Genomic DNA, 27029 nt, shown 5'->3' on the forward strand with positions numbered 1-27029 from the left:
AAAGGGGATTGCTGTTTCTGCCCCAACCGTTGCAGGGAGCGTGGACTGCATTGTGCTGGCAAACGGACTCTTCAGAGAAAGACAACGCCACACTCCTGATTGGTGTCTGGAGATTTCTGATATAAACACTGCCATCATGGCGGCCACCATAATGACTGTGTCTAAGAACCGGCTCTCAAAGCTCCTGAAAATCTAACAGTCAGGGGCGCCTGGGTGGCTCAGTCAGTTAAGCTGTTCGACTTCAGCTCAGGTCATGACCTCACAGTTCGTGGGTTCAAGCCCCGCATCGGGCTCTGTGCTGACAGCTAGTTCAGAGCCGGGAGCCTGCTTCAGATTCTGTGTCTCCTCCTTTCTGCCCCTCCCCAACTCACACTCAGTCTCTCTCTCTCTCTCTCTCCCTCTCTCTCAAAACTAAATAAACGTCAAAAAAATTTTTTTTTAAATTCAAGTAAGTTTAAAGTCATGTTGGGGTGTGAGGAGAGGCCGGGTAGGAAATGGTCCCGGTAAGGAGTGAATACAGCAGAAGTGAGCAAGGCAGTGTGCACATGTCTGGCTGTAGGAGGACCATATAATAGGCAGTGCTTCGTGCATGTGGCCGTCCTTAAGGACCTCTCTTCTGAGTCCCACGGATCCACCCCGCCCCCACCCCCAGGACACAAAGGCCAGCTCTCCGGCCTCCAGCTTCCTGAGCCTTACCGGGTCCCACTCAGCCGTGGCTCCCCACTGTGGCTGAGCCCCTTCCTCTGTCCCTGTGGGCACCAGGCCTGGGGACCCATGCTGTGGAGTCCCCTTGGGCCTGTAGGATGTCAGCTCCACGGTGACGTCCTTGCTGGAGGCCACAGCTCCCCGTGCCACGGCTCCGGAACAGATGGGCTGGCACTGTTTGGTTTCAAAGTGGACACGGCTTTATTATCTAAATCATGGAACCGGGGCGTCTGGGCAGCTCAGTTGGTTTAGTCGACTCTTGGTTTCGGCTCAGGTCATGATCTCACGGGTTCGTGAGTTTGAGCCCCGGCATTGGGCTCTGTGCCAACAGGGCAGAGCCTGCTTGGGATTCTCCCTCTCTGCCCCTCCCCTGCTCAAGCTCTTTCTGTCTCAAAATAAATAAACAGTAAACAAATTTTAATCATGAAATTAATACGTGTTAGTTCTTAAAGACTCACATGTTACAGAAGTATAAAGAGTAAAAGGAAAAAGTACCCTGAATAAACTGGAATCACTTCTCCAAACATTTTTTCTATGTCCTTCCAGACTTTCTCTCTCTCTCTCTCCCTCTTTCTCTCTCCCTCTCTCTTTTACATAAGTGAATCACATTGCTTTGTAACCTGCCTTTTCCCTCACTACACCTTGACTAGCTTTCCATGCTAATGCACATACATTTGCATAACCTTTTTTTAGGGACTTAGGATTCCACAATAAAGGTAATCAGTCACTTTCGTAGCTACATCCCTAGTGGTGGACAATTCTGATCACCCCCATTTTCTCATTTGTGTACGTTAACAGCCACCATCTAGCAGAGAGCACTGTCCTTGTCTCTCTGTCTGTCCCTTTACCCTGATTTGTTTTTCTTCACGGCAGGTATGATCACTTGACACATTATGTCTGTATTCTGCTTGTTTATTGTCTATCTCTCGCTCCAGAAGGTAAGCAGGGACCGCGTCGCTTTTGCTTACGGATTTATCTCCAGCATCTGGAACAGTACTTACAAAACGGTAGGTGCTGTGCCCAGTAAATGTTTGCTAAATGAATGAATGAACAAGGTGATGGACACACTTCCTGTGCAACTACCCAATTAGCTTTTGGGGACAAATCCCTAAAACTGGAGGGGCTGGGCCTGTGGGGACACATATTTAAAATGCTGACACACGTGGCCAGACCACCTGCTAGAAAGATTATGCCAATTTATTCTCTGGCGGTGGTGCCTTACGGTCCTAAAGCAGCACAGCCTTTAATGTCTCTACCCGCGGTTCCTGGTGTGCAGGACTCCCCCGGTGTTCAAAGCCAGCTCCCTCCTTCAGAAAGGGTCCCCTGATTAAGAGCAGAGAACCCCCTGCTTGTTTGTACCGACCCCTTCATTTCCCAAAGCTTTGTTCTCTGCGTCTTTCTGAAGGGGTTCTCTGGTCTGGCCTGGCAGGATTCTGCCCGTTTTTTTCTCCCGCGGACTTGAAATTCCACAGGGGCATGGCAGGGCTGAGCCAGGCCTGGGGCTGCTTTTCCTTTGACCTTCAGGAGGGGATTCCCCATATTAACACGTCTCCCAACTGAGGTGTGTGGTTCAGGCGCCTTTAGCCTCCTTTGTCTGTTCTCACTCTCATTGTACTGCACGCCCCCAAACNGTCAGCTTTGTGGGGTTCGTCGGGGCTCAAAAGATAACTGTGCTGCCACGGATGCTGCCGGCGGTGACCATGAACGGTCCACGGGGACCGTGCTGTCCCCTTAGCTCAGTGCTTTCCCTGCATGCGCTCCATCTCTGGCCCTTTAAAAGAATCATGTGACAAAGGGAGGCCAAGGTTGGGAAGCACCTGCAGTTAGTTCATGGTTGACTAGGCTAAAGCTCGATGAGGCTGAGCGACGTGCAAGACCATACAGTCGGAAGGTGCTAGGGCAGGGGCGTGGAGGGGGGTTTTTTCTGATCTCAATTTCCCCCTCTTTCCATTGTCCCCCTGACTTCTAATGGAGGACATGGGACTAGAGAGGCCTTGGGGGCGGGCGGGCTGTTGGATCACACTGTCCACAGTCGCCTCACTCCCTGTGCTGCCATCCACCAGTGTATACAGCTGGTGCTCAATGATTGAGCTGAGAAGATGGCAACTTGGTCCCCGTTGGGTATGCCTCCACAGTGGACCCTTCCTCCCCGGAAGCCACCTACCTGGGGCTTCCTCTGGCTCCTTCTCATCCTCAGACTCCTTGAAAGCCGTTTGGAGCTACAGTCCACGGGGTCTGATGTCCTGAAGGACTCATACAGCCTGTTCGTCCACTGCCCTTGGGACCGGATGTGGAGCCAGATGGTGTCTGAGCAAGTGACAGGGCGGGGGGAGGGGTCAGTGCTGGCCTCCAGCGAGGAGCAGGTCTGTGTCACCTGAGGGGCTGGGGCTGGGCATCAACTACTCCAGTTCCACACTGAATGTCCTTCCTCGGGCCCAAGCCAGCAGTCACAGCCATGGGACCTGGAAACCTGAGCTCTCTGGTGCAGATACTGTAGTCTTTCTCCGTGAGGTCAGCTTAAGCAGTCTCCTCTGCCAAGGCTAGGGTCAGAGTAGCACACCAGGAGCTCCGTCGGGGTGGGGGCCCTGCCTCCTCCCTCAGGCCAGGGTCTCACAATTCACCCAGGTGCTTGTCAACGGCTCTGTACACATTAGGTGCTATGGTGCTCAGCACCTTGGATGTAGCGGCTGCTAATTAAGGTTCTCTGCTGAGTGGGTGACTGGCAGAAAGGTGGTGCGGGTGAGTACCCCCTGCTGGAGGGTACCAGAGAGAACCCATAACATTTGAACAAGGAGGCCCCCCCAAGAGATCTCCTGCTGAGGCATTCTTAACCCTTTTTTACAAATGTTAAAACCATCGGGGCGCCTGGGTGGCTCAGTGGGTTAAGCGTCCGATTTGATTTAAGCTCAGGTCACGATCTCACTGTTCATGAGTTTGAGCCCCACGTCGGGCTCTATGCTGACCCTGCAGAGCCTGCTTGGGATTCTCTCTCTCTCTGTGTCCCTCCCCTGCTTGCACTCTCTCTGTCCCTCTCAAAATAAATAAATAAACCTAAAACACACACACAAAGAGACACACATGGAAATCACAAATGAAACAACATGTGTTTGTAAAACAAAACAAAACAAAAAACCAAACACACACACACACAAAACAAGCAAAAACACCATCAAATGTGTGATTTAAGACCACGTCTGCTTCTTTGCCCACACAGGAAACTATGAGATCCAGCCCAAATTGCACGGCCACTGCAACCTCAAGTAGTGACGAGCATAAATGATATCCTGAGGGATTGGAGACTGTGATAACGCGATCTCAAACACTTTGTGGCTTTTATTTTGAGAAAGTCACAGGTATTGTGACAGCTACTGTGGCTGGCTGTCGACGCTCACAGTTGAAGATGATGCTAAGGTTCAGTTAATTCTCCGAGGCTCCCTCCCCCTTGACGGTACAAGTATGGGGGGGGGTGCCAGGCTGTGCCCTGTTTACACGCACGCCCTCTGAAGCGCCCCGCACAGTCACTGCAGGTAGGAGGCCTCCCTAAACGCTGGGAGAATGTGATCAGGCACTGCTGTCAACCTGACTCCACTCCTGATTTCTGTAAGCCAGCTCTGTAAACCAAGTCAGAGTAGGTACCAGCACGCAGACGGACTCACTCAGCCCACTGCAGGAGACTCAGGGCCCGAGAGACAGGCAGGGTCCACGCTAAGGCCCTGATTAAAAAAAAAAAAAGAATCGGCCAAGGGGCGCCTGGGTGGCTCAGTCCATTAAGTGTCCGACTTCGGCTCAGGTCATGATCTCACGGTTCGTGGGTTCGGGTCCCGCATCAGGCTCTGTGCTGACAGCCAGCTCAGAGCCTGGAGCCTGCTTCAGATTCTGTATCTCCCTCTCTCTCTGCCCCTCCCCTACTCATGCTCTGTTTCTGTCTCAAAAATAAATAAGCAAAAAAATTTTTAAAAAGAATCAGCCAAGTCAATGACACATTTGTCTCATATATGTGGACGTTGTAATCATATGGGTATCCTTATATTGGAATACTATGCAGCCACACAAAGTGTAGGTCTTTTTTATTTTTTTATATTTTTAAAGATGGTTATTTACTTATTAGAAAATTTTTAACGTTTATTCATTTTTGAGAGACAGAGAAACAAAGCATGAGTGGGAGAGGGGCAGAGAGCACGAGGGAGACACAGAATCCTAAGTAGGCTCCAAACTCTGAGCTGTCAACCCAGAGCCCGATGCGGGGCTCAAACCCATGAACTGTGAGATCATGACCTGAACTGAAGTCAGACACTCAACTGAGTGAGCCATTCAAGTGGCCCCCAAAACTGGTTACTGATTTATTTATTCAAAAACATTTATCCCTTTTTGAGAGACAGAAACAGACCGCAAGTAGGGGAAGGGCAGAGAGCAAGGGAGACACAGAATTGGAAGCAGGCTCCAGGCTCTGAGCTGTCAGCACGGAGCCCGACACGGGGCTTGAACTCACGAACCGTGAGATCATGACCTGAGCTGAAGTCGGGCACTCAACTGACTGAGCCACCCAGAGGCTCCTTGGAAAGCTCTTTTTTTTTCCCCAAAGAACTGACATGCAAAGACCTTTATGACACACTGCTCACAGAGAAAGAGCGGGCTGCCAAACAGTGGAAGAGTGTGACCCCGTGTATGCAAAACTCTCTCCACGTCTCTAGAACCATGTACAGACATAAAGACAGATCCAGAAGACAGCTCACCAGAAGACTTTGGGTGGGATTGTTTGAGGGATTTTAATTTTCTTCTGCACATATTTCTATACTGTTTGAATTTCCTGAGAGCCCATCTGTTTCTGAGAAGCAGAACAGGAAAGAAAAATAGGAATAAAGAACCCTCCCCCTCCAGCCTCCACCCCCATCCTTGCCCCGTTGTACGTCCAAACCATCACGCAGGTGACTCCAGCCTCACACAGGGAACCCTCGCAGCGGGTCTGAACTGTGGGGGCTGGGCCGGGGCTCAGTGCTGGAAGGCACCCTGAGCGCAACTAAAGTTTTGAACAGGGACGAGTCACAGAAAACAGGCAACCAGGGCCCTGCGTCATCTGGTGAAGCTGAGCAAGGATCAGGTGAGGCACTTGCTGCCAGAATTACCACTTATGGCGGAAAGGCGCATCTCTGGCCTAGGAAGAGGGCACAGGTCCGGTGCTGGCTCCAGCACAGCCCAGGACCAGAAGGATGGCACGCCCGTGGGTGGAGGCCGGCGGTCCGCTGGGTGAAGGGAGCGTGAGCCGAGCAGTTTCACGGGTGCCGGTGACCCAGAGAGAGACGAGAATGGTCCGGGGAAGGGGAAGGAGGATTCAGGGGATTCTGCTGCCTTGGGGCTCCGCAGGGACGGGGGAGCCTGGCTTCCTGCCGCGGCCCACAGAGAAGGCCCTAGATCTTCCGAGCTGGCTACTCCTCTGCCTCAGATCCCTGCACGCCCCCAACAGCCTACACCAACCATCCCCGTTCAAAGTCCCCCTTGGCGGCACCCCGGCCCTAGCCAGCTCTGCCTTTCTGTCTTCTCTGACCCGCTCTCCCGCCTCCCCACCCCACCCCCGATGTAGCGCTGACTGCATTAAATTGCCCCGTGTCCCCAGCTTTCCATGCTGTTCCTTGCGCCTTTTGCTCTGCCTCCTCCCCCATCTTCTCTGTCTAGTAGGCTCCAACCGACCCTTCAAAGGAGCCTCACCCACCTACCCCCCTCCAGGCCTGGCCCTCAGGTGACCCCCCCGTCAGCTGGCACAGCCCCCACTTCCCCAGTCAGTAAGTGTTTGCCCATCTGTTTCCTGGTCTCAGAGGGAGCATTTGGAGGTCGACTTCGCATCCCCAGCCTTGCTCACTTCCGGGTTCCCGGTTCCCAGCCTGTGCCTGGCACCAGGCAGAACCTGGTATAATATCTGTCGAGTGAGTGGCGGGGCTGGCCTACCCTTCTGCTCCGGAGCGCTGCTGATGCTGAATGGGTGCCACTCATAACGCGCGATGGTGGGGATGTTCAGGTACAAGTAGTCGCCCGGCCTATAGTGGAACAGAGGGGGCCGCTTGATGAGCAGATGGGTGACCTGGGGAGAGAGAGGAAAGTCAGGGTCACACGTACAGGGCTAAAGCCGCCAGGTGCCCCCACAGGTGAGAGGGCTGGGCCATCCTCCTCCCACACACCAGGCCAGCCCTGGACGTGGGACCCTCCCGCCTGTGAGTGGGGCTCGGCCCACCTCACATCTGCCGGCCAGGGTGGGCGGTGATCAGAGAAAGTGACAGTCGGGGTGTGTCCAACGTGGGGCTCGTGCTTTGATCCCACGTCTCATGGGGTAAACACTGCTGGTAGTGGCCCTTCTTGGCGAGGCCCCCCGACGGCTGTCGCCCATTTCTTGAAACTTCTGTAGTATCTGGCTGGCATTCCGGCCCCTCCTGGGTATCTCCCCCAGTAGGACAATATCCTCTCGGACAACAGCTTCTGTTTATTGAGCACCCACAGCGTGCCAAAGCTGTGCAAGCCACTTAAAGGGTCATCTCTGGTCCTTAACAGCAATTCTCTGAGACGGATCCATCCTTTCTCTACTTTACAGATAAGAAGCTAAGGCTCAGGATGGTTAAGGAGCTTGCTCAAGGCCACCAGCTAGGAGACCATGGGATCTGCAGCTAATCACGGCTGTCTGATGTTAGAGCCTCCACAGGAAGCAGAGCCTCGAGGGGCGCCCGGGTGGCTTAGTCGGTTAAGCGTCCGACTTTCGCTCAGGTCATGATCTCACGGTTCGTGGGTTCGAGCCCCGCGTCGGGCTCTGTGCTGACTGCCAGCTCAGAGCCTGGAGCCTGTTTCAGAGTCTGTGTCTCCCTCTCTCTCTGACCCTCCCCTGCTCACGCTGTCTCTCTCTCTCTCCTAGAAATAAATAAAACATTTTAAAAAAAGGAAGCAGAGCCTCGTGATTTAGCTTACTTGTCCTCACACTCAACTGTCCGGAGCTGAGCCCCCTAGGAACTGCCTTCCCTTTCTCCATAGATGGCCCAGTCACACATACACCCAAGAGATGCCCTAGGCTCCTTCCCCTCCCTGACCCCAAATGCAACCAGTTACCTCTTGAGTCTTTCTGTGATACACCACCCCCTCCCCATCCCACAGCCACTCTCCCGGTTTAGGGTCAAGGCCCTCATGAGCTCTTATCTGCATATTGTACAACAGCCCCAAATGGTCCTCACTGGGCCATCTGCCACAGAGCCACTGCAGAAATCGAAATGGAAAATAAACCGGCTTACTTGCCCCACTCCCCTCCCCCTGATCAGGGGGTCCACCAGGCCCCGCCCACCCCTCTCCCTGGCACCCTGGCTCTGGAAGTGCTAAATTACCCATAGTCCCCAAGTATGGCGTCCCTTCCACAACTCGGTGCCTCTGCCCAGGCTGTTCATTCTCCCAGGAGGGCCCTTCCTTATCTTGTCTACGCAACGAACTCCTGCTCATCTCTCAAAACCCTGGTGTGGCCTCCCCTTCCCCATTCTGAAGCTTTCTCTGACCTCTCAAAGATGGTCTCCTACCTCCTGACCTTCTGCTCTCACCCATATAGCCACAGCCCTGCACTGTAACTAAAGGGCAAAGCAGGACGGTGCTCGAGCCTTCTCTGTGTCTCTGTGACTTGGGGCAGGGCCTGGCAGCTTGCAGGCTCTTACAGACACGCTTAGTGAGCTGGTCTTTCATGGGATCCTAACTGCCATTGCACTTCTAAAACATCCCTCCTGAAGGCTAGACCAGACCCTGTACTTGGCTCGTCTCCTCCGCTGTGTAGGGGCCATAGCCACGCCATTCCCTACTTCCTTGGGGGTCTGGCGGGGTACCCAGCTGCCACGCACTACCACCCACAAGTCCCCCGGAGCACCTCAGGCCCCCCTCACACCTTGGAGGGAAGGAGATTGACTTCCACGATGCACAGGGCGGCCATGCGGGACACCACCAGCCCAGTGGCCTTCTCCAGGAAGAACAAGAGGCCGGGGACCAGCAGCCACTTCCAGAAGTTGGGCCCGTGCAGAATGAGCAGGACCCACATGGGGAGGTAGGACAGATGGGTCCAGTAGAACACCTGCGGGGCAGTAAGTTTCCAGAACTCAAGACCTGGGTGTTGGAAGAGGGCAGCCCCCAGAGCCTTGGTCCAGCACCACCTTCCTGGGCACAGGGCTGGGTAGGAGGCTGGGGATGGAAAGCTTAACCATCCTGGGGCCTTGGCTCAGGGCTTGGAGAAGGGTTCCTAGAGCTCACGCCAAACATCTGAAATGCCTGCCCGGGGATGTTCTGGCCAGAGTGGAGTCCCCCCAAAGAGCTCATGAGCATCGAGGTCGCCATCACACTGACCCTTTCTCAGGGGCAGTAAAGACAGCAATGTCCTGAGCCCGGAGAAGAGAGAGCAGAGCACGGCGTCTGAAGGCCTGCCCTCCCACTAGCCGCGGGAGCTGCCGCTAGGACATTCCCGGTCTGAGCGTCAGAGCTTGTTGGTCAAGAGAACGTGCGGATCCCTACTTCAAAGGATCGTCGCTGGTGCTCTGTACACGTCCACCTGATGTGACCAGATCGGCCCAGGGGTCTCCTGCGTGGAACTAACACCACTGTGCTGGGGCAACTCCGTGCCAGGTGTATAGTTAGCGGCCTCGCATAGATCATCTCATTTAATTCCGAATGTAAATTCACAGGTGGAGAATTGCAGGTCCATTTCACAGATGAGGAGGCGGAGTGAGCCCGTGTCCCTTCCCCTTCTCGAACCTACTCGAATCCCCTGGAGGGCAGGGGGCAGGCCAGCCAAAGGGCAGAAGCTTCCAGAGCAAAACATGTCTCACTTTGCAGACCGACGCGACAGCCCAGAGGAAGGACCCAAGTCACAAGCACGGAATGTGCAGAGCAGCTGGGGCACTTCCTGGGGAGGGGGGTAAATGAGAGGGGGCACGGCGTGAAGTGAAGGTGGGAGGCCAGCCCGGGAGAGCCAAGGGGCAAGGGCTGGGCACCTCAAAGTGGCCACTCCTTCGGATGCAGGAGCCGGAGCAGGCAAACATAAGGAGCAGCAGCAGCAGGAGCGCCACCCCAGTCGGGGAGGCCATGCCGCGGACCCAGCCAATGCCTGGCCTCGTGGTGAGCAGCAGTTCCCAAAACTGGAAGGGGCTGGCCTCGGGCTGGGCCTGGAGCGCTGGAGACAAGCACAGGACAAGCTCGTCCCTCTCCACCTTTCCTTTGGGGTCCCCAGCCTTCCCCAGCGGATACCCACCCGCCCAGGCAGAGATTTCCATCCCCTTCTCCAGGACCCCGGTAAGTGCCCCACCCCCGGGCAACTCACCGAAATTCACAATGTGGGCCGCGGTGTGCACAAGGGAGAGCCCGACGACCACACAGCCCATGAGCTGGTGGAACTGGATGTTCTGGTCCAGCGGCAGGACCTGAGCCAACCACGTGGCCCGCAGCCAAGTGAGGCAGCGTCTGAGCATCAGCACCTGCCGGGCAGAGCCACAGAGAGCCTCACCTGGTGCGCGCTCTCTCTCTCTCTCTCTCAACCCCATTCTCCTTTCCCCAGCAGCCACCTCCCAGCCTCCCCCTGAGCCGCCTGTGACGGTCACCCTCTCCCCTGCCCCTGAGCCTTCAGTGCTCTCTTCAGCCACAGCCGAGCTGTCCAAAGCAGGGCGTCCGGAATGACAGGAACAGAAAGGACAGGAACAGAAAATGTTGCAGAATGACTGTTGGTATCATTTTGATATACACATGGGTGAAGTACCTAAGCTTTTTGCCAATATTTAATATCTGTGTTGACACGGTGCCCTCAGTCAGTCTTTGCGTCAGACAGGCACATGTTACGTATAGTTCTCAAAGTGTCCTGGGGGAGGAAGACTGGCTTTTCCGAGGGGCTTTTGACAAGGGCTCCCTCCTTGCTCGTTTGGTTTCAATATACGTGTGCCCAGAGAGGCGGACTCGGCAGCTTACGTTGTCTGATTCTAACCAAGCTCAAGTACCTCTCACAGAAAGGACGAGTGGCTTAAAAAGATCCCCTGCAGAGAAAGTGCTGATTGAAAGCACTGTTAGTAACGCAAGAGCCAGTGCCCAAGAAAATGAGTCCTGGGTCTCCACTTCCTGGTACAGCCAGTCCTGAGGATGAAAATAAAACCCACGGGGCACCTGGGTGGCTCAGTTGGTTGAGATCCTGCCTCTCGATTTCAGCTCAGGTCATAATCTCAACTGTTCAGTCCGTGGGTTCGAGCACCAAGTTGGGCTCTGCACACGTAGCGTGGAGCCCGCTTGGGATTCTCTCTTCCTCCCTCTCTGCCCCTCCCCTACTCACACTCGCTCGCTCTCTCTCAAAACAAATAACCAGATAAGCTGACATTATCAAGAAGAGTATTTGAACTAATGCTGTACCTCCCTGATCATTAAGGGTGACTCTTGACTTATCTTACAGCATGTGCTGTAAGGCTAATGGCTAATGCTAATACGGTATCATATAATTGCAAGTAAATGAGCATGAGTTGGGTTATTGGAAGGGTTTTTAGCTTTGTTTTAATTGTGGGAGCATAATCAAAAACGCTTGGAGGCCTCACTCCCTGACCCAGAGTATCATATTCTGACTCCTTAGCCTGGCATTCAAGGGCTCTGACCGCGTTCTCTCCACCTGGAGCCCTGCACGGAGCCAGCCCCACCTCCTCAGGTCCACCAGTCGCCGTCAACATCAAGTGGAAAGTGACTCGGCCCGGTGACTGTACCGAGTAAGTACACAAAAATGGCCAGCTGTCTAGGGCATCTGGGTGGCTCAGCCGGTTTGTGAGTTCGAGCCCTGCCTCCTTCTCCTGGAGCCTGCGTTGGATTCTGTGTCTCCATCTCTGTCTGTCCCCTGCCCTGCTCACGTTCTCGCTCGCTCGCTCGCTCTCTCTCCCCCTCTCTAAAATAAATAAATATAAAAAAAATTTTTTATTAAAATAAAAATACCTGCTTTGTTTTACATNCCCTGTGCCCGCGGCGTGTTACCACGATGAAGCTGCAGTCGAGGTTGAGGCACTGGCCGCAGCCCTTGGCCACCATGACGCAGGCGCCCAGGCCCCGGTGCCCCCAGGCCGCCAGGGCGAAGAGCAGCACGTGCAGGCCCGCGTAGACGGCCAGGAAGAGCAGGTGGCTGAGGTGGTTGTGCCAGTAGGCGGAGGTCAGTGGGCGAGGGCGGCGACGGCGCGGTCGGGCGTTGGGGGGCGTCAGCCAGTGGGCGGCACTGCGGGAAAGGGGCTCGGCTCAGAGGGACGCGGCCCTGCGGGCTGCGGAGGGGAGGAGTCTGAGCGGGGTGTGGGGTGTGGCGAGCACCACCGTACTCGGACCCCAGAGACCACATCCCCCCTAGACCCTTGTCACCGACCGAGTCTCTGGAGCTTCGTGGCAGGTGGGCCGGCCGCCCTCTACACCAGGAAACAGAGAGGTCAAGCGACTTGCTCACAGTCGCACAGCCAGGTGAAGCTGAGACGGAGCTCCCATCTGACGCCGCATCCACCAAGGCTATTTTCAATACCTCCCTTACTTGGCAATTGAGGTCGTGGGGGAGGGGGGAAGGCAATCGAAAAGGATGGAAGAATCTGAGACACGTGTGGTAAATAACCCACAAGTAAGTTAACGCACGAAAAGAATGAACTTACACAACCGGCACTTTTCAGAGCTTGGAGTCAAACTTCGGTGTTGTTTACACCACGTCTCTTACTTTCTCCACAGCCCTTACCGCTTTAGTACTTCCCTAGTTTATGCATTTGTTTACTGGTATAAATCGCATACAAATGAACGGAGCCTGCTCGATCAAGTTGAATAGATGACTGCCTTTGCTAATTATTTGTGCGACCCCAGGTAAGTTAGTTCCGGTGAGGTAACTAATTTCCTTTGGGGCGTTGCTATGAAATGCATTGGCATATTGTAAAAAATGCCCAGGCCACAGTAGGTGCTCAACACTGTGAAGCTGACTCTGAAAAGACACGGTAGAAAACGGAGGCAAGACAATAGCTGTCCCGCAGTACAAGACCTTTGTCCCCTGTGAAAAAGCGGGCAGAGGCGGGGCGTGGCGGGGCAGGATGCAGTGTAGCTGCGCTGGGGCGGGGCTAGGGCGGGGCTGGGACTAGGCAGAGGGAAGTGGTGGGGNTGTGGGATCCCCGGGGCCTCAGGCCGCTCTGCGCACCCGGAATCTAACCGCTACGCGGGCAGTGCCCACGCCGGAGGCAGGGCCGCACCTGATGGTCAGGTTCTCCATGACCCCGGGGAAGCGCTGCAGCTCGTCCCGGAGCTCGTCGAAGGTGATGGCGCCGTTGCAGTCCTTGTCGGCCGACTCGAAGAGCGCCAGCGTCAGCTGGTCCAGCTTCTCGTCCGGCAGCGAGATGGCGCTCTCGCGCATGCACGACTGCAGCACCGTGCGCAGCTCATCCGGGTCTATGGAGCCGCTGCCTGTCCCAAGTGGGGTTGAAACCGAGTCGGGGCCTGCCCCGGGCCCCACTCTGTCCCGCAGTCTCCCCCTCCCTACACAACCATTGCATCGAGTGGTGACCTGTCCCTAATCGTCCACCTCCAGTTTTCTGCGAACCAACTCCCTTTTGGGGTATATCAATCAAAATACGTAATATCCCCTTCTGCTCAGAAACCTTCTATGGCTCCCTACTGCTCAGTTTAGGAGTGATAAACTCCTCTTAGCCCCGGTGCATATCTTTCTCGAGAATCTGCAGCTTCCTAAGTACTGAGCTTCTGATACCATCTGCACAGAAGGTAACACTTGCTTAATCTGTAAGGAAGACTCTGCCTAGAAAATCATCTGGAAGCAAACTGTACGTGGGGTGGTGGTGAAGGAAAGTTCCCTGTTGCTCTCTAACTTGAGGCCGACCTAGCTCTCGCATGTTGTCCTAAGAGTCCGCAGCCGGGCACTCAAGTCCGGCCACGTGGCTTTTCTGTGAACACGGGTGAAGGGAAAAAGAAGCCAAATCTACCCGCCGACAGGAGAATTAGAGGCATACTTTTTCTGCGTATATTTCCATCTTTCATGAGCTGCAGGTCCCGCGATTAAGGAGTTCTTGTTTGGATGTAGACACACTTGAGGTAGCTTGGTAATTCTGCCCCTCACTAATCGTGCTGGTGGGTAATAAGTCCTTCGGAGTCCTGAAACTTACTTTGCTCATCTATAAAATGGGGGTCATAATTCCTCCCTTTCAGAGCTGGTTCAAGAATAATCATTATAAAGCACTTACTGCAATACCTGGAAGAAGGTAGTTGCATATACATGGAAAGTCTTATTGGTATTGTGAGCATCAGGAAGACCGAAGCCAGAGTCTTGAATCACATACCAGGGCAGAGCCTAACGGACCCCTCTCCACTGCGGCTCAGGTCCTCGGCTTTCCTAGTCAAGAGCCACTATGCAGCCAGCAGGTTTCTAGCCGCATCCTGAGTGCCAGTCCCTCCCTTGCCCCCTTCACACCCTCTCATCCATCCAACTTTATTCTCTCCTTGGCTCGTTTCAAATTCCAGGGTCCTCCTTCATAATTATTCTCATCCGCACATTCTTCTTCCCTGCCCCACTGTCCTTCTATTCGGTGACCTAGAAATATCCCACCCCTGAGGGAATCTAGCCACCTGCTCTCTCCCGTCCTGCACCAGGGCAGCAGATAGAACACTCCTGAAGGAAAGCACCCAAGGGAGCAGGAAGCTTTGATTTCCAGCCAGAGCGAGGCCTTCAGCTTGCCCAGCCACCCTCCTAACTGCGTCTCTGGTATGTCACTCTTCTGCTGTCTGCAAGGACTACTTTTCACATCCATGGCCATCCAGTCTCTCCCTGGATCTCAGAGAAAGGAGAAGCCACGGGAAAGGAATGGCCTCAAGTTCCTGCCTTAAAACTACGAATCTCCTTTCGCCTGCCATGCCCCGCCCTCCTCCTCGCCACTGTCTGCTGTCCTGACACAAATCAACCTCTCCATCTGCGGTCATCAGCAAACCCCAGGAGTGAGCCAAGCTGGGTGGTCAGAAAGCAGTGAGGACTGTCCCATGGAGACTGGGTGGGGGCGGAGGAATATGTTCAGGAAGTGGGTATGGCCAACTGCTCATGTACTAGGGGCAGGGGGTCAACTTGGGGAATGGCTTCCAGGAATGAGTTCTGGCTGCACTGAATCAGGTGTGACTGGGAGCTAGAGAAACCCCCCAGGACAGAGGGCCCTGCCCAGCAGCAGGCCCGCAGCTAGATTGAGCTTTTCAGTATGCAAATCCAGCCCAGAGACTTCCCTGCTCAACAGTCTTCAATGGCTCCCCATTGCTAACTGTACTGAGACTACAAGTCCTGGCCACTGGGGATGCACAGTCTGGCCTCTCCCAGCATCCCAGTCTCACTGGGTGCCTCTTTCTCACTGCAGTCTCCTTTCCTCTAGTGATCCCAGGCCTTCAGAGATGCTTGATGCCACGGAGTTGCCAAAGATCGATGTGTATTTTTTTTAAGTTTATTTATTTTTGAGAGAGAGAGCGCACGCACAAGCGGGAAGGGCAGAGAAAGAAAGAGAGAGGGAGAGAATCCCAAGCCGGTGCCCCAGGGTTGCCAAAGATTTAAAAGCTAGATGTTTATGGGGTAGCCTGGGTGGCTCAGTCAGTTGAGCATCTGACAATTTTGGCTCAGGTCATGATCTCAGAGTTTTGTGAGTTTGAGTCCCGTATCTGGCTCTGTGCTGACAGCATGGAGCCTGCTTGAGATTCTCTCTTTCCTTCTCTCTCTCTCTCAAAAATAAATAAATAAACATTTTTAAAAAGTGGTGAGAAGGGGGAGACATCTAATTGTCCATTTGGTTAACAGAGTTTGAATACACAGTAAGACATAGCGCTCATACAATGGGTGTATCCTGTGCTGGGCATCCCTTCTGAGTTTACACAAGTTAACTAATTTAATCCTATCAACTTCATGAGTACATACCGTTATTATAACTAGTATTCTCATGAGATAGGTAAAAATAAAAAACCTGAGGCACAAAGTAGTTAAGTATCTTGCCCAAGGCTCACCATAATAATTATTTGTTTAAATTTTGATATATTTTTGAGATAGAGAAAGATCAGCACGAGCAGGGGAGGGGCAGAGAGAGAAGGGGACAGAGGGTTTGAAGCAGGCTCTGTACTGACAGTAGAGAACCCAATGCAGGGCTCGAACCCATGAACCGTGAGATCATGACCTGAGCCGAGGTCCAAGGCTTAACTGACTGGGCCACCCAGGCACCCCCACCATGATTATTAATAGGTGACAGAGCTGATTTCTGAACTTAGGCAGCCTGACATCCGAATCAGAGATCTTAACTCCTAGGCTGTGCTGCATAGGACACAGGATCAGTACATACATACAGTGGTATATGATGGGGCCACAGGAAGTGATGCTATAACCACACTGAGTTCCCACTTCACACCACCAGGTGGCTACAATGAAAAAACAACAGCAACAGAAAATAACAAGTGCGGGCAAGATGTGGAGAGACAGCCCTCTGTGCAGTGCTGGTGGGAATGTGAAGTGTTAGAACCGCTGTGGAAGACTCCAGCATTCCTCAAGAGATTAAAAATAGAACTACCAGAGGATCTGGCAATTCTGCTTCTGGGTCTATGCCCAAAAGGATGGAAAGCAGGGCCTCGAAGACTTACACTCATGTTCCTAAGAGAATCATTCCCAACAGTCAAGAGGTGGACGAAATCCAAGGGTCCACTGATGGATGTATAAACAAAACGTGGTCTGTCCATACAATGAAATATTGTCCAGCCTTAAAAAAGAATTAAACCCTGCCACATGGTACATGGGTGGACCTTGAAGACATTATGCTAAGTGACATAAGCCAGTCACCGAAGGACAAGTGTTGTATGATTCCACTCATATGAGATACCCTAGAAGAGTCAAATTCTTAACAGACGGAGAGTAAAAGTGGTTGCCAGGTGCTGGGGAGGGTGGAAGAGGAGCAAGTGAATGTTTTGTGGATACAGAGTTTGGGGATGATGAAAAAGTTCTGAAGATGGATGGCGGTGATGCTTGCTCACCAAGGTGAATGCACTTAATGCTGTTGAACTGACATTAAAAAACTGTTTATTAAAAAAATGGTGGAAGTAGGGGACCCTGGGTGGCTCAGTTGGTTAAGTGTCAGACTGGGCTCAGATCATGATCTCCCGCTCAGGGATTCAAGCCCCACCCTGGGCTCTGTGCTGACAGCTCAGAGCCTGGAGCCTGCTTCAGATTCTGTGTNAAAATTTAAATAAATAAATAAATAAAAACATTTACAAAATGGTAAAAGTGGCAAACTTAATGTTATGTGTATTTTGCTACAGTAAAAATGTCACAAAGCAATATATTCTTACATGAACAAATGTTAATGTTGTTTAGTAAGAAAAGGCAGTATATATAGTATAATCCCATTTTTAAGTAAAAAATGTGTGTGGGGTGTGTGTGTGCACATGAGAGATCAATTAGAAGGCAGTATAGAAAAATGTTACGGGTGATTTTTGCTTTCTTCTTAAAACCATTCCATATTGTCTAAAATCCTCACAGTGGACTTACATTCTTATTATAATATGGAGAAAGCAATAAAGCAATTTCTTTTTTCAAACATAGAAAAGAACAAAGGAAAGTTCCAGGCTTCTGGTGAGTTGAAATCAGAGGCATTTGTCTCCTGGGCCAGAATAGCCCCTTCTTGCCACCTTCCACAGAAGGGAGGCAGTGGTCAGACANCACAAAGAGGGGGAGAGCCATCAGCCTGGCCTGGAGACACTGAGATGGGGTCTGCCGGTGACACTGGGATGGGTCAAGTCCCTTCACTCCCACTGAAACCACGCCCTTCCCACTCCCGCCCCCAAGAGCCCTTACCATCAAGGTCGTACACCTGGAAGAGGAACTTGAGCTTGTCCATGGGGTTGCCGTGGATGAGCAGGGTCAGCGCATCCAGCAGCTCTTGGAGGGTGATGGTGCCGCTCCCGTCGGAGTCAAACAGGGCGAAGAATCTCTCCGCAAAGAAGGACTGCGGCCAGAGAAGGACGGGAAAAGGTGCAGCGTGGGCTCAAGGCCTGGGCTTTGAAGTCAGGCACTGTGGGCGCGCATGCGCGGCGGGATGGTGGGATTCCCGCGGGACCCGAGGGGCTTGGTGTGGGATCGCAGGGTGGGATCTGCAGGGAGCAAGTTTGGACTCGCGGCGGAAGGAGTATTCAGATCCTAGCAAGGATGATGACCTTGTGTCGAGGCCTCAGGCCCCCTGCGCCTGCGGCAGACTGGACGTTCCTAAGGGCTATCTGTCCCCTACATGTCATCACCCCCATCAGTCTTGGAGTCCAGACCCCTCCACCTGCAAAAAGGGTCAGACAGAAGGTCCCCTGCAGGCTCTTCCTAGGTCCTGTCGGTCCCCTTGGGGTAAACACGAGGGATGACTGAGCCAGGACCGTCTTAGAGGGAGGGCGGCCCTTGAACACCTGTGTCTTTCCTGTACTTACTGTTTGTGCTTCCTGTAGCCTGCACTTAAGGCTTGTTCTTAAGCACCAACTCACTCACTCTATTCACTCATTCACTCATTCACTCATTCATTCATTCATTCATTCAGCAATCGTGTCCGGCACAGCCCCTGCCTGCCGGGCCTGATGATAGGCACTCAACACAGAAATTAAGATATGCTGGGTCAGTGCCCCTGATACGCCAAGTGCAGACGCTCCGGTAGGGGCAGGGAGAGGGGCCGGAGGGTTCATGACTCACTCAAAGGAACCGTGAGAAGTTCACAAGCGCCACGTGGGCGCCAGAGTCAGCTGTAGACAGTCAGCCCTGCCTGGTTCTCCTCTTTCTTCCCTAGATCCCTGGGGAAGACCTTTATCAGTCTCTACCATCCTGAATGGTCTATATCTTATATTTTGCAGCCTCCTGTTAAGAGTGTAATGTACTATTAAGCAGAAGGTCGTTTTCTCCTTCCCCATGTTCACTACAGGAGGCATGGCATTTAGAGGTCTTAGCCGTATCCCTGCTACTGGCAAGTGGAGGGGCCCTCTGATCCAAACAGGGACTTGCAGATGCTCATTGGCCCGCCCCGATCAAGGACACAGGCCACCAGCAGATGCCAGCCCACAATATGGGTGGCAAGAGGTGGGCATTTGCAGGCTCACTTCCCCTGTGGATGTCTCCCCAGTCTGTTAGTATGCAGGCTGTTCCGGGGATGGGCAGAGGCCTTATCAAATGGGACAGGACTGGGAAGGGTGTGGGACTCTCACGGATACAAACCCACTGAAAAATGTATTTCTCGGAAGGAGGCTTACGTACATCATAGCATCGACTCTGCCCATGAGGCTGGTGGAAAATATGAGGCCAACGATATTTAAGATTTGGCAAGCTACAGATATCCAACTCCACGTGCTGTTTTGAAGACCCCAGGAGGCCATGGCTACCAGAGGGGTGGACCTGGACACGCATTGGTAGCCCAGACAGGAAACGTCCTCCAATCCTGCTTAGAGGTGGGGACGCCCAGGGAATGATCTTCCCCTCCTTGTGATGTGCTGTGTCCCTGAGGGCCAGATGGTTCTTCCTTTCTGAACATGGGGCCCCACTTGCCTCTTTCACATTCAAGGCCGTTTTGAATTCTTGCAGGCTGATCTCCCGGTCTTCTCCCGCAATGGTCTCAAACTGCCGTGTCACCCACTGAAGCCACATGGCATCCTCCTCGGCACTCATGGTGCTTGAGACAAAGGAGACAGGTGTATGGGTTTGGGGCGGTCAAGGGCTCCCAGGGGTCCCAGGCCGTGTGCCTTCTTCTAACTAGGGCCTCGGGCCATCCATGGGCTGGCTCCCGAAGACTGCTCCTTCACTGCCCCGAGTCCCTGTCTCTTCCTTCCACCTGGCATCAGCCAGCCTGGGCTCGTGTCTCTTTACGTTCTGGAATGCTAGGTTCTCACTCCCAGTGAGATGGAGCCCAGATTGTGGGCCCACGGTCAGAGAGCAGCACACTCTGGGAATGCCGTTGACATGATGACAATCCTCCCCCCACCTCACGTTCACACAGCTCTCGAGTGTTTTCCAAAAACTTCCCGCCCACTAGTGCATTTGGTCTCGGTCACCATCAGGTAGGGCCATGACATAGAAGGAGATAGATTCAGAGCCGTTGGGTACTTGAGCACAATTTAATCAGCCAGTGAGAGAGAGAGAGAGAGAGAGTGCTCAAATCCAAGGCCATCGTGTTTTCCATCTTGCCCCAGAGCCCCTACCCTGTACACGCCGCACCAGGACTCAGACTTCGGGTCTCAACTTTGGGTCCAGGGAACATTCTATGATGTTCCAAGGGTAACCGTCAGCAGACACCCTCCCACATGAGCTAGCTATACACTGAGCAGAGGTTAATGATAAATGAGGACACCACTTTCTGTGACCTCAGAATCCAACGAACCACAACTGAGGCCGTGAGTGGGGGTGTGTAGCATCCTGTCGCTATCAACTTTCATCTGAGAGGATGGCTCTGTCTGTATCCCACGAGCTCAATATAACCTTCAGTGATGTAGCTACAATCGGCCCTCATAATTTGCAGATTCCATATTTGCGAATCCGCCTGTTTGTTCAACTGTGAAACCCCTAATGGTATTTTTGCAGACATTGTGGACAGGAGCAGAGTAGTGATAAACTTGAGCTGCCCGATGTACGCATTCTCAGCTGGGGTTGAACAAGGGGATACCCCGTCTTCTTGTTCCAGCTCTCATATTATGAACATCTGTCCTCATGATCTACTGAGTGCTGCAAGGTTTGAACATTTGTGCTTTTTGTTGGTAATCTTGTTGTTTGTTTGTTTGTTTGTTAGAGAAAGAGAGAGAGAGAGAGGTGGGGCTTGTGCTCACCGGAGGCAGGGCTCAATCTCACCCAATGCAGGACTTGAACTCATGAACCAAGAGATTGTGACCTGAGCCGAAGTCAGATGTGTAACTAAGCCACCCAGATGCCCCATTTTTTTCATTCTTAAAAAAATTTTTTGGGGGTGCCTGGGGGGCTCAGTCGGTTAAGTGTCTGATGTCGGCTCAGGTCATGATCTCGGGGTTTGTGGGTTCGAGACCCGTATCAAGCTCTGGGAAGACAGCTCAGAGCATGAAGCCTGCTTTGGATTCTGTGTCTCCCTCTCTGTCCCTCCTCTATTTGTGCTCTCACTCTCTCTTTCAAAAATAAATAAATAAACATTAAAAGAAGAAGAAGAAGAAGAAGAAGAAGAAATTTTTAGGGGCACCTGGGTGGCTCAGTTACTTAAGCATCTGACTTCGGCTCAGGTCATGATTTCACAGTTTGTGGGGTCCAGCCCCGTATCAGGCTCTGTGCGTGGGTTCGAGCCCCGTATCAAGCTCTGAGATGACAGCTCAGAGCATGGAGCCTGCTTCGGATTGTGTGTCTCCCTCTCTCTCTTTGCCCCTCCCCCACTTGTGCGCATGCACTCTTTCTCTCTCTCTCTCTCTCTCTCAAAAATAAACATTAAGGGGTGCCTGGGTGGCTCCGTCGGCTAAGCGTCCAACTTCTGCTCAGGTCATGATCTCCCGGTTCGTGGGTTCGAGCTCCACGTCAGGCTCTGTGCTGACAGCTAGCTGAGAGCCTGTAGCCTGCTTCAGATTGTGTCTCCCTCTCTCTCTGACCCTCCCCTGTTCACACTGCCTCTTTCTCTCTCAGAAATAAATAAAATATTTTTTAAAAATGAACATTAAAAGAAATCTTAATTGTTTTTTAACTTACAGGGGACACACAATGTTACATGGGTTTTCAGATGTGTAATGTATTTCTACATGTTGTGCTATGCTCACAGCAAGTAGAGCTTCCATCCATCACTATGTAACATGATTACAATGTCACTGAATACATTCCCTGTGCTATACCAGTGATTTTGCTCTTTCAAATGGCCCAGAGAGTGGTGCTGAAATGCTGGCTAGTGTGCTCCTAGGCACAAAAAGCCTGTGATACTACCTTACGGAAAAAATGTGTATTAGGTAAGCTTTGTTCAGACATGAGGTCTTGCACTGTTGACTGTGAGTTCTATGTTAACAACTCAACAACTTATATTCTCAAAGGAGCGTTTAACCATAAGCACACATAAAACAGGGTTATATATTGAGGGCTGCGTGGCTGGCTCAGTTGGTGGGGTGCATGACTTTTTTTTTTTCTAAGTCGTATTTGCTTTTTGAGAGAGAGAGAGAGAGAAAGCAGGGGAGGGGCAGAGAGAGAGGAGGACAGAGGATCCGAAGCAGGCTCCAGGCTCTGAGCTGTCAGCACAGAGCCTGACTCAGGCCTTGAGCTCATGAACCATGTCCACTGTGGGGCTCGAACTCACAAACAACGAGATCTCGACCTGAGCCAAAGTCATACATTTAACTGACTGAGCCACCTGGGCACCCTGGAGTGTATGACTCTTGATCTGGGGGGTTGTGAGTTTGAGCCCCACGTTGGGTATAGAGATTATAAATAAATAAACTTAAACAAAAACAAGGCTATCTATTGATTTTTTGATAAAAACGTTGCACCCAGATGTTGGCAGGGACCTAACTCTATATTTTCCCTAGGAGCAATGACTCAGAATCCCCTAATTCATTTTTTGCAATTACTTTATAGGACATAACTGCCATGAATAGTGAGAATCAACTGTATTTATACATAAAAATTAAAAATAAACAAGCTAACTTTCCCTTCAGGAACTGGGAAAAAACAAAATACACACAGCAAATAGAAGAATAGATTATTAAATGGAAAGTCTGAAATTCAGAAACTAGAAAACTTAGGGGTGCCTGGGTGGCCCAGTCAGTTAAGCGTCCAAATTCCGCTCAGGTCATGATCTCGTGGTTCATGGGTTCAAACCCCATGTCAGGTTCTATGCTGACAGCTAGCTTAGAGCCTGGAGCCTGCTTCAGATTCTGTATCTCCCTCTCTCTCTGACCCTCCCCTGCTCATGCTGTCTCTCTCTCTCTTTCTCTTTCAGAAATAAATAAAAACATTAAAAAAACCTAGAAAACTGAATAAACTCAAAATCATAGATTTATTCTGATTAGGACAATGATTTCACAGATGTAACCATATGCTAAAAACTCATCAAATTGTTCACTTTTAAGTATGCAGTTTAGTTTTTGTCAATTATGCTTCAACTCAGAGAAAAAAGAAGTTGGGTCTCAGAAAAGTCAGACTAGAAAAGCATGATTGAAGAAAAAAAGTGAAAAAAATACATTAATATTGAGAAAGGCAATAAAAATGAAGGTGCTACAGAAATAGAACAGTATTGTGTGCAAATTTGGGCAAACTCGGGGAAATGAATCAATTTCAGGAAGAGGTAACAACTTGAATGGACCAAAAATCACTTAAGAAAGGAGAAAGGCAGTGAAAGGTTAACCTTTTACAATAATGTCAGGCCCAGCGTGTTGTTATAGCTGAGTCCTATCCAATCTTCCAGAATAAGTCCAATGCCAAATTCTCTCAGATGATTAAAAACAATAGTAAGGCTCCCAATTTATTTTACAAAGCTAGCGTTACCCAATCTCAATGAAGATAGCATACAAAGAAAGAAAAATAGGTAGAAAGAAAATTCTAGACAAATGACACTTGTAGAGATGCAAAACTCAAACTAAAATACAACCAAGTTATATCCTGGAGTTTACTTTCAAAAATAATAATCCATCTTTTTTTTTTAATTTTTTTAATGTTTTATTTATTTCTAGGAGAGAGAGAGAGACAGCGTGAGCAGGGGAGGGTCAGAGAGAGAGGGAGTCACAGACTGAAATAGGCTCCAGGCTCTGAGCTGGCAGTCAGCACAGAGCCCGACGCGGGGCTTGAACCCACGAACCGCGAATTCATGACCTAAGCGAAAGTCGGACGCTTAACTGACTAAGCCACCCAGGCGCCCCAAAAATAATAATCCGTCTTTATCACAAAGGACTTTCCCCAGAAATACAAGGTTAGTTCACGCTTAAGAAATCTGTGAAGCGCCCTCTGCTGGCCAGTAGTGCAGGATGGGAGGAGTAGTGATTCCCAAATTGTTCTACGTACCTGTGGCAAACAGGGAGAGCTAAGATGCTCATTCGGACTCACCAACTCTGATGGGGAGGGGCCAGGAATCTACACATGTAACCAAGCACCCTGGAAGTTTGCGACCCATGGCTAGTGGTCTAGACTCCCACCTGGAGAATGGCTGCCCTGAAGGTTAAAGCCCCACTTACTTCACCTCTTGGTACCCACAGGAAGGCATTCCACAAAGCAGAGAGAACTCTGGAAAAGAGGGTGCATGCAAATGCCAACCCAGGGAGGGTGGGGATGGGCTTCTGATGTTCATCCCCCTCTTCTTGGAAGTGTGAATGTTTCAAGCCTGCAGGATGAGAAATTCTGGGAAGCTGGTGGAGAACAGGCTGGAACAGCTCGTCAGAAGGAGGGAGGGAGGGCACAGGTGTTGGGAGCCATTCTGAGCCCACTAGTCGAGAAAACTCCTTGAGAGGTTAAGGCAAGTTTGCAAGTCTCTTNTGGTGCCATAAGGCATATAACTGGACAGTTAAGTCTGGCCCAGACACAAAGAGCCTAATTTAGAGAGAACGAACAGATAAGGGCAGAACATAAGTTACTACATATACTTTTGCTAACTGGTGCTGTATAGCAGTCCCTTCCCCAAGGCCTACGTTCCACAAACACCTTCCCTTACACTGGCAGCCAGGATGAGGATGGATAAGAGTAGTTAAAACACAAACCCAAAATTCAAAGGCTGACACATTTAGGACCGCCATGGTGTTTACACATTCAGCATCAAATCCAAAAAGTTTGCACAAAGAACTTAATAACCAGCTCAAATACATTTTTCCTCTTGTGAACCAGACAGAATGACTCCTAGCCTGTCTATATACAACTTAACCTATGACTTGATCTTAGTGTTATTGACTTAAAACAAATATTGACTTTAAACAAAACGTTATCCTGTTTTTCACTAAGAACATCCTATTATTTTCTTAGTTGTAAGATTTACTCGACCTCACTATGATTGGAGTAGTTCTGCAAGAATACTTCTGTAAAACCTATTTCTGTACACTTTCCAAAGCATCTTATCACAGAGAACTATCCATTGTAAAAATTCCACCTTATGATGTCATGTTATCATTTGACCTATAAATAAAGACACCAAAACCGACAGGACAGAGATGCCTGCCTGGTGATCAGAAAGAATCCTGGGGCTCTCTCACTCTCTCTCACCAACACCGTCCATCCTTCAGGGACCCCTGGACCTGCTGGAATTGGACTCCCAGCAGGTAGCACCTGCACAGGCACCTGAAGGTAATCTCTTTAAACTCTGTCTTTTTCATTGCATTAGTCAGGAAGGTTAGGATCCCACGGTAGGTTACCATGGACCCCCCTGCATAAGATAAGTAGGGTTAGTTGGTGGACAAGCAAAGAACTGCTTTTCAGAAGCTATGGGCCACAAAGAGTCTAAAGAAAGGAGACTCTTTATAGATATAATACGGAACATGCTTACAAAAAAGGGGTAAAGGTATCTCCTCAACAAATTGCTCGATTTTTAGTCTTCAATCCTACTGCCCCTCCAAATGATAATAAGGTGGCCTCAGGGACCGTCCCCCAACTCCACCACTACAAAGGTTTCAAAATTAACATCAAACCGTTGGCCCTTCCCCATCCAGGCTAGAAAAACTTCATTTAAATAAATAGATAGATTCAAGGAACCGCCCCCCAAACCACCTCCTCCTCCTCCGGTATCCTAGTCAAATAGGTTATAGAAGGGGTCATTGCTCCATTAGCAACGGGTCCCATAGTCTGGAAGTCTGATTCTCCAGTACGGGTTGAACAATAGCCCCTAACATCTGAAAAAATAACAGCTGCTAGACAACTCATAGAACAACAGCTAAAAGAAGGACATATTGAACCTTCTACTAGTCCTTGGAATACTCCCATTTTTGTCATAAAGAAAAAATCTGGAAAACGGAGGCTTTTGCAAGATCTGAGGGCCATAAAGGTTACTATGGAAACTATGGGCTGTCTTCAACCAGGACTCCCAATACCGGATGGATATCAGATAAGTGTGATAGATTTACAGGATTGTTTCTTTAACATCCTCTTATATAAAAAGGATTGTCAGAGATTTGCCTTCAGCCTGCTTTCTGAAAACTTTAAACAACCATACCAGAGATATCAACGGAAAGTATTGCCTCAGGATATAAAAAATAGCCCCACTCTTTGCCAAAAGTTTGTTGACCAGGCCCTTAAGCTGGTTACACAGGCTCATGACAACCTTTAACTCAAATAGATTATGGGGGGTGGGGGGCGCACACTTAGAGCTCTGTGTTAACTCTCTGCGGTCCGGGCAGGTAAGAAAGACTCCCTGAATTCGGCTGCAGTGGTCTCCGTTGGTCTCTGTGTCTCTCGGCATAACATTTTGGAGGCCCCAGCGAGATTATGGAGACCCCAGACCCCCAAATTCCTGTCTCATTCGCCTGCGCCCTCCCCGGCTCCTGAAGACGTCCCGGGACCCAGGGAAACACTCATGTCTCTCCTGCCGCCCCGCAAACGGCCCCAGTTCATCCGTGGGAGTCGCCTGTCCGAACGTCCAGAGGTAAATCAGTTTATCATCTGAACTCTGAATGCGCATGTGCTTCTGTCTGGGGGATTAAGTGGAAGGCTGGACGCAGCACTACTCCCCTCCCGGGGGCGCATGGAGACATCGGGTGGGCCCTTCAGTAAACCTGTCAGCCTGTTCTGCGGCCGCTTCTGTACCTGTTTTGTCCTGTTGCCGTTGTCGTTATTTTCGGTCTCATCGGTAGGAATTCTGTGGGAGGGAGTGTAATAACCTCTGTCGTGTACGTGAGTGTGAGTGTGCGACTCGGTCTGGCTTGCCTGCCGGGTTCGATTCTGTGGCTCCACGGGGGGGCACCCTTAAGGTCCCCAAAAGCCTACGGAGTCTGAGTGGGCCCGTCTGCGATTCCGTGGTGAACCGCATAGTCTATGGCGGCATCGGAATAGTTTCTGATCGCAAGTCACAAAGCTGAGACGGCTACGGCTGACGTCACCTAAGGTCCTTCGGGACACGGCCAGAGGGGCATCTGACTGGTCTCCTCATTAGAGGGGGCACCCCACCCCTTTGTCTGCCTTTGCGACACCGCCTCACGGGAACATTATGGGATTGGGACTGTGCAAAGAAGGGGTTTGGGGGAGACTACAAAATTATATAAATTCGAACGGCCCACTTTTGGTGTAGGACGGCCCTCAGACTAAACCTTAGGTGTCGCAACCATCCGCCACTTCTGGCATGCTGTAGCCAGATTCCCAGATTCCCCTGATCCGTTCCTGTTAGAGACTGCCCAAACCCTTCCCCCTTGGGTGCAATTTACCT

General features: G+C 51.2%; 1 protein-coding gene across 1 annotated transcript in view; it reads right to left on the reverse strand.

The window, feature by feature from the left end:
- NOX5 (NADPH oxidase 5) overlaps window positions 1-26605 on the reverse strand; it is a 35543-nt gene extending 8938 nt beyond the window's left edge. The window contains exons 1-10 of the mRNA XM_077746486.1: window positions 26414-26605; window positions 19259-19382; window positions 17543-17693; window positions 12924-13134; window positions 11695-11929; window positions 10022-10175; window positions 9696-9874; window positions 8600-8782; window positions 6646-6778; window positions 2870-3012 (exon numbers count right to left, since the gene is read on the reverse strand). Of these exons, the coding sequence (XP_077602612.1) occupies window positions 2870-3012; window positions 6646-6778; window positions 8600-8782; window positions 9696-9874; window positions 10022-10175; window positions 11695-11929; window positions 12924-13134; window positions 17543-17693; window positions 19259-19382; window positions 26414-26454 (1554 nt within the window). The 5' untranslated portion in view covers window positions 26455-26605. The remainder of the gene's footprint in view (window positions 1-2869; window positions 3013-6645; window positions 6779-8599; window positions 8783-9695; window positions 9875-10021; window positions 10176-11694; window positions 11930-12923; window positions 13135-17542; window positions 17694-19258; window positions 19383-26413) is intronic.
- Between the last annotated feature and the right edge of the window lie 424 nt (window positions 26606-27029).

This window comes from Crocuta crocuta, unplaced genomic scaffold, assembly GCF_008692635.1.
Source record: "Crocuta crocuta isolate KB4526 unplaced genomic scaffold, BGI_CrCroc_1.0 scaffold130, whole genome shotgun sequence".
Taxonomy (NCBI): domain Eukaryota; kingdom Metazoa; phylum Chordata; class Mammalia; order Carnivora; family Hyaenidae; genus Crocuta; species Crocuta crocuta.